At 45.2% G+C, this 17,020-nt stretch overlaps 1 protein-coding gene across 1 annotated transcript in view; it reads right to left on the bottom strand.

The window, feature by feature from the left end:
- LOC146005763 (zinc finger BED domain-containing protein 5-like) overlaps positions 1-16,599 on the bottom strand; it is a 61,155-nt gene extending 44,556 nt beyond the window's left edge. Inside the window, exons 1-2 of the mRNA XM_083145190.1 lie at positions 15,821-16,599; positions 12,850-13,593 (exon numbers count right to left, since the gene is read on the bottom strand). Of these exons, the coding sequence (XP_083001316.1) occupies positions 12,850-13,593; positions 15,821-16,599 (1,523 nt within the window). The remainder of the gene's footprint in view (positions 1-12,849; positions 13,594-15,820) is intronic.
- Between the last annotated feature and the right edge of the window lie 421 nt (positions 16,600-17,020).

The raw sequence follows: 17,020 nt of genomic DNA, 5'->3' as shown, positions 1-17,020 counted from the left end.
TCATTTCAAATGCCCATTTTTGGGGGGCCAGAAATGTGCGTCTTTAAAAGGTGATTTCTACGATACCCCACTTTTGCGCGTCGGACCTCAACTTTTCCCGTAAACGCAGAAAAAGCGAAATTTTCAGGAGAAACGAGACAGACATCCCCTCCCTCTGCCACCCACCCACCCAACTGACAGCCAGCCATTAGACATGCACAGATAGTTCTGAGGGTCTGTCTGTGATGTCATAAAGGGCCTGCTGATCAATGGGCAGCTTTCTGATTGGCTGCTGTATTTGATTGACAGATGGAAGCTGGCAGCTGATTGGCTGTCTAGCCTAAAGTGCATTACACACCTCCCTGATGGTACCACTGGCTAAGACTCCACCTCAGCTCATTGGGTAATGAAAAATTTAGAACAATTGATGGATGAAAGCAGGCAGGCCGGCCATTTTGGGACGCTCATTGGACTTGTTTAATGCAATGCACCTTTGTATATTCACATGCATTCGCTTCATGCTGTAACCACTGTGCATAAAAATTTGGAAACATGGCATTTAGTGAATCTTTTGGTGTCTAAGTCATGTTTCCCATATTTTCCCTTCCCAGATGCAAGCCCGTTTGAGTGTTTGGGGCACTTTTTAGCTAAAATCATCCTACAGGGCCTAACTGCATATGCTAAAGCCTGCCTATTTTGAATGGTGTAGTGGCCCCTGCAACCTCCAAAAATATCAGGACTTACTTCCCCAATAACCTGCTAACTCACCCCTGAAATACATACTTATTCATCCTATTTTGTTCATTGGACTCATTTCTCATTTGAAATGCCCATTTTTGGGGGGCCAGAAATGTGCGTCTTTAAAAGGTGATTTCTACGATACCCCACTTTTGCGCGTCGGATCTCAACTTTTCCCGTAAACGCAGAAAAACCGCAATTTTAGGGAGAAACGAGACAGACATCCCCTCCCTCTGCCACCCACCCGCCCAACTGACAGCCAGCCATTAGACATGCACAGATAGTTCTGAGGGTCTTTCTGTGATGTCATAAAGGGCCTGCTGATCAATGGGCAGCTTTCTGATTGGCTGCTGTATTTGATTGACAGATGGAAGCTGGCAGCTGATTGGCTGTCTAGCCTAAAGTGCTTTACACACCTCCCTGATGGTACCACTGGCTAAGACTCCACCTCAGCTCATTGGGTAATGAAAAATTTAGAACAATTGATGGATGAAAGCAGGCAGGCCGGCCATTTTGGGACACTCAGTGGACTTGTTTAATGCAATGCACCTTTGTATATTCACATGCATTCGCTTCATGCTGTAACCACTGTGCATAAAAATTTGTAAACATGGCAAACAGTGTATCATTTGCTGTCTAAGTCATGTTTCCCATATTTTCCCTTCCCAGATATAAGCCCGTTTGAGTGTTTGGGGCACTTTTTAGCTAAAATCATCCTACGGGGCCTAACTGCATATGCTAAAGCCTGCCTATTTTGAATGGTGTAGTGGGCCTGCAACCTCCAAAAATATCAGGACTTACTTCCCCAATAACCTGCTAACTCACCCCTGAAATACATACTTATTCACCCTATTTTGTTCATTGGACTCATTTCTCATTTGAAATGCCCATTTTTGGGGGGGCAGAAATGTGCGTCTTTAAAAGGTGATTTCTACGATACCCCACTTTTGCGCGTCGGACGTCAACTTTTCCCGTAAACGCAGAAAAAGCGCAATTTTCAGGAGAAACGAGACAGACATCCCCTCCCTCTGCCACCCACCCGCCCAACTGACAGCCAGCCATTAGACATGCACAGATAGTTCTGAGGGTCTTTCTGTGATGTCATAAAGGGCCTGCTGATCAATGGGCAGCTTTCTGATTGGCTGCTGTATTTGATTGACAGATGGAAGCTGGCAGCTGAGTGGCTGTCTAGCCTAAAGTGCTTTACACACCTCCCTGATGGTACCACTGGCTAAGACTCCACCTCAGCTCATTGGGTAATGAAAAATTTAGAACAATTGATGGATGAAAGCAGGCAGGCCGGCCATTTTGGGACGCTCATTGGACTTGTTTAATGCAATGCACCTTTGTATATTCACATGCATTCGCTTCATGCTGTAACCACTGTGCATAAAAATTTGGAAACATGGCAAACAGTGTATCATTTGGTGTCTAGGTCATGTTTCCCATATTTTCCCTTCCCAGATACAAGCCCGTTTTAGTGTTTGGGGCACTTTTTAGCTAAAATCAACCTACGGGGCCTAACTGCATATGCTAAAGCCTGCCTATTTTGAATGGTGTAGTGACCCCTGCAACCTCCAAAAATATCAGAACTTACTTCCCCAATAACCTGCTAACTCACCCCTGAAATACATACTTATTCACCCTATTTTGTTCATTGGACTCATTTCTCATTTGAAATGCCCATTTTTGGGGGGGCCAGAAATGTGCGTCTTTAAAAGGTGATTTCTACGATACCCCACTTTTGCGCGTCGGACCTCAACTTTTCCCGTAAACTCAGAAAAACCGCAATTTTAGGGAGAAACGAGACAGACATCCCCTCCCTCTGCCACCCACCCGCCCAACTGACAGCCAGCCATTAGACATGCACAGATAGTTCTGAGGGTCTTTCTGTGATGTCAAAATAGGATTTTTTGGGGGTACAATCGCACAAGACTTAATCATTGGAGTTATATCATATTGAATTAGGCCCCCTGTAAGTATTGATATTGTTGGGTGTTCAATAGGAATGCAGGGGTTCGACCACGGACAATGGTTAGGCAGAATATAGTTTGGGAGAGAATAGGGATTGTCACAGGTGTGGTGCACCAGAAAAGAAATTAATTTTTGACTCATAAAAAATACCTTTTATTAGGTTCATTTAAAACTGCGAAATATACAAACTAACATAAAACATTAAACAGTGAATACAGTGGTTTTAAAAGATGCACGTGCGGTTGGACATGCAATACCTCCTATATTATTGATCACTTCTCCTATTAATACCTCTTATTTATCACCCTTGAACCGTCTCTGATGGCTCAAATTGGCCTATATTGCAGAAAACGGCGGGTGGGGTTATCGAGGTTAAGTATAAGGTGATCCTTCTATGTGTGCCTATCCGTGTCTGGGAATTAGCTGAGTATGGTGGTGTCTCTGGATATATGCCAGTATTAGCGGCAGTAATTGGATTGTAAACAGACAAAAATGATCTTATTGTTTGTTGGAGTTGGAATTGATCCAATTTCCAAATCTCCTGGTGTGTATGACCTTATTCCGTGTGGAGTATATAAGACAAAGAGTGAGTGCAAACTGGGGTTTGTGTGGGGGAGATATTGCCCCTGTAGGGTCCCTCCTTACATATATTCCCAGATTAGTTAGTTTTTGCACTATCTCACTCGCACATAAAAGTCCGTGCGGTCTGAGTATCTAATCGGGGGAATTTGTGCCCCTCACGGGTCCCCTCTCACGTGGGATACTGATGGTATGTTTTTATATACCGGAGAATCTTATTAGGACCGTAGATCCAATCACCTTACTACACACTGACCGATTAATTGGTCTGTGAATCTGGTTCAAAATTGGGGGGGTATAATGTCCCACAGGGTCCCCTCCTATACGTGGTCACAAGTAGAGATTATTGGACTGTTCTATTTGTGAACATGTCCTATGCGGTCTATCTTACAAGGGGAGAAATATCCCAAATGGGTCCCCTCATTTATTATAGTCCGTTTGCATATGTTAAAGCACTGTTTCATCAGTAATATCCCATTATTATTTATTTCATGAATTAGTGTACTCCTTCATACATACACATTAATTAGATACACAATTTAATACAGTTTGTCAATTTATTAACTACTGTTAGTTGCCGTAGCTATTGCTACACATAGTGGTTGTCGCGTACATACTGCACAATAAATGGGTGCTGATTTAATCAATGGTCTGAACGGTTCTGGGCTCATCGAGCCAACAATCAATTAGTGTGATGTTTAATAATATGCTCCAGAGTAGCGCAGGAAATGTTAGGTATATAAACTGTCACTCAGTTTTAATTACTAAACATAGGCTATTCATATGGATATTGCCATATGCGATGGCGCATCAGACCCGATAATTGTTAAGGGTACTCGGCAGAATCCCAGGGGTGATTTAATTCACCAGTGGGCTAGAGGCATATTCGGGCACCGCAAACACACAGCATTATGACATTAGAGTCCTGATAAGGACTAGTATTAGCAGACACGGATGGCGCGTCAGACCCGATATATGTTAAGGGTACTCGGCAGAGTCCCAGGGGTGATTTAATTCACCAGTAGGCTAGAGGCATATTCGGGCACCGCAAACACACAGCATTATGACATTAGAGTCCTGATAAGGACTAGTATTAGCAGACACGGAATCGTTTGAATAGGAGTCCTAAAAAGGACTGTATTTCAGGCACAAAAAGGGGTATGCATGTGAAGCGACCGCACGGCTGTGTGGCCGGCGTACGCTTCGCAGATCTTCCTCAGGGCAACCCTAGGCACAAAAAGGGGTATGCATGTGAAGCGACCGCACGGCTGTGTGGCCGGCGTATGCTTCGCAGATCTTCCTCAGGGCAACCCTAGGCACAAAAAGGGGTATGCATGTGAAGCGACCGCACGGCTGTGTGGCCGGCGTACGCTTCGCAGATCTTCCTCAGGGCAACCCTTAGGCACAAAAAGGGGTATGCATGTGAAGCGACCGCACGGCTGTGTGGCCGGCGTACGCTTCGCAGATCTTCCTCAGGGCAACCCTTTAGGCACAAAAAGGGGTATGCATGTGAAGCGACCGCACGGCTGTGTGGCCGGCGTACGCTTCGCAGATCTTCCTCAGGGCATCTTTTGCGCGTCGGACCTCAACTTTTCCCGTAAACGCAGAAAAACTGCAATTTTCAGGAGAAACGAGACAGACATCCCCCCCCCCTATGCCACCCACCTGCCCAACTGACAGCCAGCAATTAGACATGCACAGATAGTTCTGAGGGTCTGTCTGTGATGTCATAAAGGGCCTGCTGATCAATGGGCAGCTTTCTGATTGGCTGCTGTATTTGATTGACAGAGGGAAGCTGGCAGCTGATTGGCTGTCTAGCCTAAAGTGCTTTACACACCTCCCTGATGGTACCACTGGCTAAGACTCCACCTCAGCTCATTGGGTAATGAAAAATTTAGAACAATTGATGGATGAAAGCAGGCAGGCCGGCCATTTTGGGACACTCAGTGGACTTGTTTAATGCAATGCACCTTTGTATATTCACATGCATTCGCTTCATGCTGTAACCACTGTGCATAAAAATTTGTAAACATGGCAAACAGTGTATCATTTGCTGTCTAAGTCATGTTTCCCATATTTTCCCTTCCCAGATACAAGCCCGTTTGAGTGTTTGGGGCACCTTTTAGCTAAAATCATCCTACGGGGCCTAACTGCATATGCTAAAGCCTGCCTATTTTGAATGGTGTAGTGGCCCTGCAACCTCCAAAAATATCAGGACTTACTTCCCCAATAACCTGCTAACTCAACCCTGAAATACATACTTATTCACCCTATTTTGTTCATTGGACTCATTTCTCATTTGAAATGCCCATTTTTGGGGGGGCAGAAATGTGCGTCTTTAAAAGGTGATTTCTACAATACCCCAGTTTTGCGCGTCGGACCTCAACTTTTCCCGTAAACGCAGAAAAAGCGCAATTTTCAGGAGAAACGAGACAGACATCCCCTCCCTCTGCCACCCACCCACCCAACTGACAGCCAGCCACAAGACATGCACAGATAGTTCTGAGGGTCTTTCTGTGATGTCATAAAGGGCCTGCTGATCAATGGGCAGCTTTCTGATTGGCTGCTGTATTTGATTGACAGATGGAAGCTGGCAGCTGATTGGCTGTCTAGCCTAAAGTGCTTTACACACCTCCCTGATGGTACCACTGGCTAAGACTCCACCTCAGCTCATTGGGTAATGAAAAATTTAGAACAATTGATGGATGAAAGCAGGCAGGCCGGCCATTTTGGGACACTCAGTGGACATGTTTAATGCAATGCACCTTTGTATATTCACATGCATTCGCTTCATGCTGTAACCACTGTGCATAAAAATTTGGAAACATGGCAAACAGTGTATCATTTGCTGTCTAAGTCATGTTTCCCATATTTTCCCTTCCCAGATACAAGCCCGTTTGAGTGTTTGGGGCACTTTTTAGCTAAAATCATCCTACAGGGCCTAACTGCATATGCTAAAGCCTGCCTATTTTGAATGGTGTAGTGGCCCCTGCAACCTCCAAAAATATCAGGACTTACTTCCCCAATAACCTGCTAACTCACCCCTGAAATACATACTTATTCATTCTATTTTGTTCATTGGACTCATTTCTCATTTGAAATGCCCATTTTTGGGGGGCCAGAAATGTGCGTCTTTAAAAGGTGATTTCTACGATTCCCCACTTTTGCGCGTCGGACCTCAACTTTTCCCATAAACGCAGAAAAAGTGAAATTTTCAGGAGAAACGAGACAGACATCCCCTCCCTCTGCCACCCACCCACCCAACTGACAGCCAGCCATTAGACATGCACAGATAGTTCTGAGGGTCTGTCTGTGATGTCATAAAGGGCCTGCTGATCAATGGGCAGCTTTCTGATTGGCTGCTGTATTTGATTGACAGATGGAAGCTGGCAGCTGATTGGCTGTCTAGCCTAAAGTGCATTACACACCTCCCTGATGGTACCACTGGCTAAGACTCCACCTCAGCTCATTGGGTAATGAAAAATTTAGAACAATTGATGGATGAAAGCAGGCAGGCAGGCCATTTTGGGACGCTCATTGGACTTGTTTAATGCAATGCACCTTTGTATATTCACATGCATTCGCTTCATGCTGTAACCACTGTGCATAAAAATTTGGAAACATGGCATTTAGTGAATCTTTTGGTGTCTAAATCATGTTTCCCATATTTTCCCTTCCCAGATGCAAGCCCGTTTGAGTGTTTGGGGCACTTTTTAGCTAAAATCATCCTACAGGGCCTAACTGCATATGCTAAAGCCTGCCTATTTTGAATGGTGTAGTGGCCCCTGCAACCTCCAAAAATATCAGGACTTACTTCCCCAATAACCTGCTAACTCACCCCTGAAATACATACTTATTCATCCTATTTTGTTCATTGGACTCATTTCTCATTTGAAATGCCCATTTTTGGGGGGCCAGAAATGTGCGTCTTTAAAAGGTGATTTCTACGATAACCCACTTTTGCGCGTCGGATCTCAACTTTTCCCGTAAACGCAGAAAACCCGCAATTTTAGGGAGAAACGAGACAGACATCCCCTCCCTCTGCCACCCACCCGCCCAACTGACAGCCAGCCATTAGACATGCACAGATAGTTCTGAGGGTCTTTCTGTGATGTCATAAAGGGCCTGCTGATCAATGGGCAGCTTTCTGATTGGCTGCTGTATTTGATTGACAGATGGAAGCTGGCAGCTGATTGGCTGTCTAGCCTAAAGTGCTTTACACACCTCCCTGATGGTACCACTGGCTAAGACTCCACCTCAGCTCATTGGGTAATGAAAAATTTAGAACAATTAATGGATGAAAGCAGGCAGGCCGGCCATTTTGGGACACTCAGTGGACTTGTTTAATGCAATGCACCTTTGTATATTCACATGCATTCGCTTCATGCTGTAACCACTGTGCATAAAAATTTGTAAACATGGCAAACAGTGTATCATTTGCTGTCTAAGTCATGTTTCCCATATTTTCCCTTCCCAGATACAAGCCCGTTTGAGTGTTTGGGGCACTTTTTAGCTAAAATCATCCTACGGGGCCTAACTGCATATGCTAAAGCCTGCCTAATTTGAATGGTGTAGTGGCCCTGCAACCTCCAAAAATATCAGGACTTACTTCCCCAATAACCTGCTAACTCACCCCTGAAATACATACTTATTCACCCTATTTTGTTCATTGGACTCATTTCTCATTTGAAATGCCCATTTTTGGGGGGGGGACAGAAATGTGCGTCTTTAAAAGGTGATTTCTACGATACCCCACTTTTGCGCGTCGGACCTCAACTTTTCCCGTAAACGCAGAAAAAGCGCAATTTTCAGGAGAAACGAGACAGACATCCCCTCCCTCTGCCACCCACCCGCCCAACTGACAGCCAGCCATTAGACATGCACAGATAGTTCTGAGGGTCTTTCTGTGATGTCATAAAGGGCCTGCTGATCAATGGGCAGCTTTCTGATTGGCTGCTGTATTTGATTGACAGATGGAAGCTGGCAGCTGATTGGCTGTCTAGCCTAAAGTGCTTTACACACCTCCCTGATGGTACCACTGGCTAAGACTCCACCTCAGCTCATTGGGTAATGAAAAATTTAGAACAATTGATGGATGAAAGCAGGCAGGCCGGCCATTTTGGGACACTCAGTGGACTTGTTTAATGCAATGCACCTTTGTATATTCACATGCATTCGCTTCATGCTGTAACCACTGTGCATAAAAATTTGTAAACATGGCAAACAGTGTATCATTTGCTGTCTAAGTCATGTTTCCCATATTTTCCCTTCCCAGATACAAGCCCGTTTGAGTGTTTGGGGCACTTTTTAGCTAAAATCATCCTACGGGGCCTAACTGCATATGCTAAAGCCTGCCTATTTTGAATGGTGTAGTGGCCCTGCAACCTCCAAAAATATCAGGACTTACTTCCCCAATAACCTGCTAACTCAACCCTGAAATACATACTTATTCACCCTATTTTGTTCATTGGACTCATTTCTCATTTGAAATGCCCATTTTTGGGGGGGCAGAAATGTGCGTCTTTAAAAGGTGATTTCTACAATACCCCAGTTTTGCGCGTCGGACCTCAACTTTTCCCGTAAACGCAGAAAAAGCGCAATTTTCAGGAGAAACGAGACAGACATCCCCTCCCTCTGCCACCCACCCACCCAACTGACAGCCAGCCACTAGACATGCACAGATAGTTCTGAGGGTCTTTCTGTGATGTCATAAAGGGCCTGCTGATCAATGGGCAGCTTTCTGATTGGCTGCTGTATTTGATTGACAGATGGAAGCTGGCAGCTGATTGGCTGTCTAGCCTAAAGTGCTTTACACACCTCCCTGATGGTACCACTGGCTAAGACTCCACCTCAGCTCATTGGGTAATGAAAAATTTAGAACAATTGATGGATGAAAGCAGGCAGGCCGGCCATTTTGGGACACTCAGTGGACTTGTTTAATGCAATGCACCTTTGTATATTCACATGCATTCGCTTCATGCTGTAACCACTGTGCATAAAAATTTGTAAACATGGCAAACAGTGTATCATTTGCTGTCTAAGTCATGTTTCCCATATTTTCCCTTCCCAGATACAAGCCCGTTTGAGTGTTTGGGGCACTTTTTAGCTAAAATCATCCTACGGGGCCTAACTGCATATGCTAAAGCCTGCCTATTTTGAATGGTGTAGTGGCCCTGCAACCTCCAAAAATATCAGGACTTACTTCCCCAATAACCTGCTAACTCACCCCTGAAATACATACTTATTCACCCTATTTTGTTCATTGGACTCATTTCTCATTTGAAATGCCCATTTTTGGGGGGGGGGGGCAGAAATGTGCGTCTTTAAAAGGTGATTTCTACGATACCCCACTTTTGCGCGTCGGACCTCAACTTTTCCCGTAAACGCAGAAAAAGCGCAATTTTCAGGAGAAACGAGACAGACGTCCCCTCCCTCTGCCACCCACCCGCCCAACTGACAGCCAGCCATTAGACATGCACAGATAGTTCTGAGGGTCTTTCTGTGATGTCATAAAGGGCCTGCTGATCAATGGGCAGCTTTCTGATTGGCTGCTGTATTTGATTGACAGATGGAAGCTGGCAGCTGAGTGGCTGTCTAGCCTAAAGTGCTTTACACACCTCCCTGATGGTACCACTGGCTAAGACTCCACCTCAGCTCATTGGGTAATGAAAAATTTAGAACAATTGATGGATGAAAGCAGGCAGGCCGGCCATTTTGGGACGCTCATTGGACTTGTTTAATGCAATGCACCTTTGTATATTCACATGCATTCGCTTCATGCTGTAACCACTGTGCATAAAAATTTGGAAACATGGCATACAGTGTATCATTTGCTGTCTAGGTCATGTTTCCCATATTTTCCCTTCCCAGATACAAGCCCGTTTCAGTGTTTGGGGCACTTTTTAGCTAAAATCAACCTACGGGGCCTAACTGCATATGCTAAAGCCTGCCTATTTTGAATGGTGTAGTGACCCCTGCAACCTCCAAAAATATCAGAACTTACTTCCCCAATAACCTGCTAACTCACCCCTGAAATACATACTTATTCACCCTATTTTGTTCATTGGACTCATTTCTTATTTGAAATGCCCATTTTTGGGGGGGCCAGAAATGTGCGTCTTTAAAAGGTGATTTCTACGATACCCCACTTTTGCGCGTCGGACCTCAACTTTTCCCGTAAACTCAGAAAAACCGCAATTTTAGGGAGAAACGAGACAGACATCCCCTCCCTCTGCCACCCACCCGCCCAACTGACAGCCAGCCATTAGACATGCACAGATAGTTCTGAGGGTCTTTCTGTGATGTCATAAAGGGCCTGCTGATCAATGGGCAGCTTTCTGATTGGCTGCTGTATTTGATTGACAGATGGAAGCTGGCAGCTGATTGGCTGTCTAGCCTAAAGTGCTTTACACACCTCCCTGATGGTACCACTGGCTAAGACTCCACCTCAGCTCATTGGGTAATGAAAAATTTAGAACAATTGATGGATAAAAGCAGGCAGGCCGGCCATTTTGGGACACTCAGTGGACTTGTTTAATGCAATGCACCTTTGTATATTCACATGCATTCGCTTCATGCTGTAACCACTGTGCATAAAAATTTGTAAACATGGCAAACAGTGTATCATTTGCTGTCTAAGTCATGTTTCCCATATTTTCCCTTCCCAGATACAAGCCCGTTTGAGTGTTTGGGGCACTTTTTAGCTAAAATCATCCTACGGGGCCTAACTGCATATGCTAAAGCCTGCCTATTTTGAATGGTGTAGTGGCCCTGCAACCTCCAAAAATATCAGGACTTACTTCCCCAATAACCTGCGAACTCAACCCTGAAATACATACTTATTCACCCTATTTTGTTCATTGGACTCATTTCTCATTTGAAATGCCCATTTTTGGGGGGGCAGAAATGTGCGTCTTTAAAAGGTGATTTCTACAATACCCCAGTTTTGCGCGTCGGACCTCAACTTTTCCCGTAAACGCAGAAAAAGCGCAATTTTCAGGAGAAACGAGACAGACATCCCCTCCCTCTGCCACCCACCCACCCAACTGACAGCCAGCCACTAGACATGCACAGATAGTTCTGAGGGTCTTTCTGTGATGTCATAAAGGGCCTGCTGATCAATGGGCAGCTTTCTGATTGGCTGCTGTTTTTGATTGACAGATGGAAGCTGGCAGCTGATTGGCTGTCTAGCCTAAAGTGCTTTACACACCTCCCTGATGGTACCACTGGCTAAGACTCCACCTCAGCTCATTGGGTAATGAAAAATTTAGAACAATTGATGGATGAAAGCAGGCAGGCCGGCCATTTTGGGACACTCAGTGGACATGTTTAATGCAATGCACCTTTTGTATATTCACATGCATTCGCTTCATGCTGTAACCACTGTGCATAAAAATTTGGAAACATGGCATACAGTGTATCATTTGCTGTCTAAGTCATGTTTCCCATATTTTCCCTTCCCAGTTACAAGCCCGTTTGAGTGTTTGGGGCACATTTAGCTAAAATCAACCTACGGGGCCTAACTGCATATGCTAAAGCCTGCCTATTTTGAATGGTGTAGTGGCCCCTGCAAGCTCCAAAAATATCAGGACTTACTTCCCCAATAACCTGCTAACTCACGCCTGAAATACATACTTATTCACCCTATTTTGTTCATTGGACTCATTTCTCATTTGAAATGCCCATTTTTGGGGGGACAGAAATGTGCGTCTTTAAAAGGTGATTTCTACGATACCCCACTTTTGCGCGTCGGACCTCAACTTTTCCCGTAAACGCAGAAAAACCGCAATTTTAGGGAGAAACAAGACAGACATCCTCTCCCTCTGCCACCCACCCGCCCAACTGACAGCCAGCCATTAGACATGCACAGATAGTTCTGCGGGTCTTTCTGTGATGTCATAAAGGGCCTGCTGATCAATGGGCAGCTTTCTGATTGGCTGCTGTATTTGATTGAAAGATGGAAGCTGGCAGCTGATTGGCTGTCTAGCCTAAAGTGCTTTACACACCTCCCTGATGGTACCACTGGCTAAGACTCCACCTCAGCTCATTGGGTAATGAAAAATTTAGAACAATTGATGGATGAAAGCAGGCAGGCCGGCCATTTTGGGACACTCAGTGGACTTGTTTAATGCAATGCACCTTTGTATATTCACATGCATTCGCTTCATGCTGTAACCACTGTGCATAAAAATTTGTAAACATGGCAAACAGTGTATCATTTGCTGTCTAAGTCAGTGGTTCCCAAACTTTTTCAGTCCAAGGCACCCTTTGGGTCTCCATGACGTTTTCAAGGCACCCCTAAGCCAAAATAATTACCGAACTGTCCCTTTTTTAAAGTAGTTGGAATAAAACAATGCTAAAATTATTATTAGCTTGCTTGTAAAAATAATAAACATAAATTCAAGAAAAAAATATATTTCTTTAATTTGATTTCTTTCAAAGAACAATTGACAGCACTCGTTAACAGGAATAATATCAAACAAAATAAACAACAATAACATTTATTAAAGAGTGATCAACAATGACAACACTTATTAATGGGATATGTGAGCCTGTTGTGCACTACACAACTTTTCAAACCTTGGGATCAGCTTGGACACGGCCACCCTCATTTCCTGTTCCACATTGATTTTTGAACGATACTTGCTTTTAATTACAGCAACTGCTGAAAACCCGGCTTCACACAAATATGTTGTGGCAAAAGGAACAAGGATTTGTTGTGCTTTAGCACTGAGCATCGGATATTCATCTTTAATGGATATCCAAAATTCTTGAAGTCCCATGCTGCTGAATTTTACTTTCAAGGTCTTGTCACAGGAAAGCTCAATTAGTTTTTCTTCTTCTACAGAAGTAAATTCTGTTGGGGCGCTAGTATTGAATGGATCTTGGATCCATACAAACTTTTCCATATTTTCAGGAAAATATTTTTCAAACCAGTCACTGAGGTTTTTTAGGTGCTGCTCAAAAACTGATTTAAGTTCATGTGTCAAACAAACATCATTGGATGTAACAAACTGATGCAACATGGGGAAACAGTCATCGTAACAGTCTTCATTTACTTTTCTTCTCCAAAGAAACAATTTTTTCCTGAATGCTGATACCTTCTCTGAGAGTTTCAGAATGTGGGTGTTGTTTCCCTGCAGTGAGAGATTCAGTGCATTCAGTTTGTCAAAGATATCACAAAGGTAGGCTAACTTGGACAAAAACCCGGTATCCAAGTAATTATTGGCACACTCGTGTTCTTCCTCAGCAAGATAGGAGTAGAGTTCCTGGTGTAATCTATAAACACGAGAAAGTACATTGCCACGGGAGAGCCATCGTGAGCTGCAATAGTACAACAAAGATGTGTGCTCAGAGCCCATATCCTCACACATTTTTCTAAAAAACCTTGCCTTCTGTGGCCGAGTCTTTATAAAATTTACAGCTTTCAATACACTTTCCATCACTGCATTCAGTGGAGGACTCAGATGCCTTGATGCAAGTGCTTCCCTGTGGATAATGCAGTGGGTCCACAGTGCATCAGCAGCTTTGCTTCGTATGAGTGCCTGCAATCCTCCGTAACAGCCGGACATAGAACGGCCACCATCAGGGCCGGCGCCACCACTAGGCAGGTTTAGGCATTTGCCTAGGGCGCCGGCCACTGGAGGGCGGCTAGGGAGTCGGGACTGCAGCAGCAGCATGAAAGCTCCCGCAGAGGAGAGCAGGAAGAAGAAGGAAGCTTGGCCCTGCAAAGCACTTTCTCAGCTATTTAGTGAGTGATTCTCTCTCCCTCCCCTGCCGGAGCCCGCCTATGTTAATCTTGCTGGCTGGTCGTCAGCCGCCAGCTGCAATCTTCGGCGGCGGCCGCCCCCCGCCGAGTTGTCAGACGCAATCTGCTGCCCCCACTCCCCCGTACTGGACACCAGGACACAGCGGCAATTCGCGGCAATCCGGCCGGCCGCCACCCCCTGCCCCCCACCCCAGCTACTCAGCAGCAATCGGCTGCCCCCATGGGCGGATTCGGGGGGGACGGGGGTTGCACCAAGGCACCCAGCACCCTCTTGATTTTTTTGTTTTAAACTATTGCCGCTGACCCGCAACACCCCCTCCCCCACAAGCGATCCGACGCAGGTAGAGTCCAGACAGCAGCTGACATGACAGCTTGCCTTATAGCGCGAGCCAGGAGGCAGCAGTGGGGTTAATCCAGACAGCGGCTGCGGCTGACACTTGTAGCGCTGTCCTGTGCCGTCGGGGCGGGAAGCGCTGCTGATTTGAAAAGACTGTCCGGAGTCGGACGCTGATTGGTGAGAGAATTCAACCAATCAGCATCCAGCCAGTCTTTTGAAATCAGCAGCGCCAGCGCTTCCCGCCCCGACGACACAGGACAGCGCTCCAAGTGTCAGCCGCAGCCGCTGTCTGGATTAACCCCACTGCTGCACATAGGTGAGGGGGGGGGAACTGCTCCTGGGGGCAGCGTTTTAGCAGCCAGGCACAGCATGTGTGCGGTGGATGGGGGAAGTCCAGGTAGCTGTGGTATGGAGGGTTTATAATACACAGATGACGACGATTCTGCCTCTCAGAGTGCTGCACTCCCCTTCCCCCCCCCCCACCCACCCTCACCAGGGCTGTCAGATTGCTGCACTCCCTACCCCCACCAGGATGGTCACAGTCTGGACCAAGGGGACATGTGGTAGGGAGTTACACAGGGAGGCATGAGGTGGGAATGGACATGGGGGAGACAAAGAGTTAATGTGTATGGGGCAGACACTGCAGCACCCATCCAGGACCAGGACACTTTCCCAGCCTCACTCCTTTGGAGCCGTGCAGGGTGCATCTGGAGGCACTCTGCACTTTTACACCTGTGGCTCCATCACCTGGCTTGGGTAAGGGAAAACCCCTGGAATCATTTTTATTTATGTTATTTAAATTTTTTTGTATTGTCATTTTAAAGTCTTTTTGCTCATTAGTCCATATTGGACTTTGTAATTTTTCCAATATATTCTCTTTTGTGAACTAAGTAAGCGCCTGTGGCGGGAGGAGGAGATATGCCGACAACGGATTGTGTGAGTGTTGTGGAGCTCCAGCTTGAGCTCCACTCCACAGTAATGAGGAGGGGAGGGTGACCTATACATGTCTGTGTGACAGGATTGTATTTATGACAATAGTCTGTGTGGCAGTGGGCGATAAATTAATGTGAGTGTGTGGGAGGAGGATCTATTTATGCTAATAATGTGACAGTGGGGTGATCTTTTTAATATTAGTGTAAAGGGGTGGGTAAATATATGTAAATGTGTCAATATGGTGCTTTTTTAATGTAATTCAATGGCCCCTTCAAAATATTATGGGCACTCTTGTGACTATCTTCCAGCTCAGACTAGCTAGTGTAAATGTTTAGTACAGTATCATGCTCACTGTGGGACTACTGAAAGCAATTGTGTATGTGAGAAGCTGGTGAGGAAGGGGGGGGCTGGTGAGGAAGGGGGGGGGGGGGGGCGGTATCCTGTAGGTTTGCCTAGGGTGCCCAGATGCCTTGCACCGGCCCTGGCCACCATCAGTACAGACACCACAGCACTTTGTCCAGTCTAACTGGTTTTCACTCATAAAAGTGTCAATGATCTGAAACAAGTCTTGTGCCTTTATACCGGCGGTTATAGTTTTACAAAAGAGAAGGTCTTCCACAATATTGCCACAATCTATAAGGCGTGTGTAGCAAATCAGATGAGCATCCTTATTGCTGTCTGTTGCCTCATCTAGTTGCAGTGCAAAATCCTTCCCTTTCATTTTTTCAATTAACTGGTCCTGTAGATCTTCAGCCATATGTTGGATTCTGCGACTGATGGTACTGTTTGATAAAGGTACCTTCGAAAGCAGTTTTCCAGCTGATTCCCCAACCATAATGTTAACCAAATCCACTGCAGCCGGTAGAATCAGTTCTTCTGCGATGGTGTGAGGCTTTTTACACATCGCAATTCTATGTGCCACCTTGTAGGATGCAAGCAAAGCATTGCTTGGTATGGATGCTTGCTTAAAAAATGAGCCTTTTTGTTCTTTGAATTCTTTTAGCTTTCTGATGAAGAAATCACGCGGTTTCTTAGCCATGTTAGGGTGATTTGTCTCCAAATGGCGTCTTAGTTTGCTTGGAATCATGCTTTCTGCTGATAATATCTTCAGGCAAAGTACACACTGTGGACGCTCTTCATGGTTGACATCTACAGATGTAAAACCGATGTCTATATAAGAATCGTCGTATCTGCGATGTTTCCTTTTCTTTCCAACTGCACCACTGGTCTGTGGTTCTTCATCCTTTTCTTCACTACCAGTCTTCTTTCCAGTGTTCAAAAACCTTTCCATTTTTTGTGCAACAAAATAATTCTGTACTGGAGCAATCACAATAAATGAATTTAAGTTGAAGGCAAATCCTTTGTAGCTTCTATCCGATAAGTTACTGTAAATTGTGCTTCCAAAAAGCAACACCATAAAAACAGGGGAAATGCTACAGGTTACAATTATAAAATCCATACACCCCCTTACTGATAATTTAGTCACACAATTAAGGCTGAGCAATGGATCATACGCAGTTGCTTAGCATACAAATATAGGTAACTAGGTGTTATAGCGAGGTTGGTGGTTTGTAGTAGGATGAAAGAAAAGACAGTTAATTTGTAGCCATTTCGAGTAGCTGAGCAAAACTGATCCTCTTAAGGGGCCTACACACGGGGAGATGCAGGTAAGCGTACTGACTGATGCTAGATCGCTCAGTAAGATTGCTCAG

Source organism: Crinia signifera, chromosome 5, assembly GCF_055691185.1.
Source record: "Crinia signifera chromosome 5, ASM5569118v1, whole genome shotgun sequence".
NCBI classification, from domain to species: domain Eukaryota; kingdom Metazoa; phylum Chordata; class Amphibia; order Anura; family Myobatrachidae; genus Crinia; species Crinia signifera.
The sequence above is the reverse complement of the archived record's forward strand: the minus strand, read 5'-3'. Positions and strand labels throughout refer to the sequence as shown.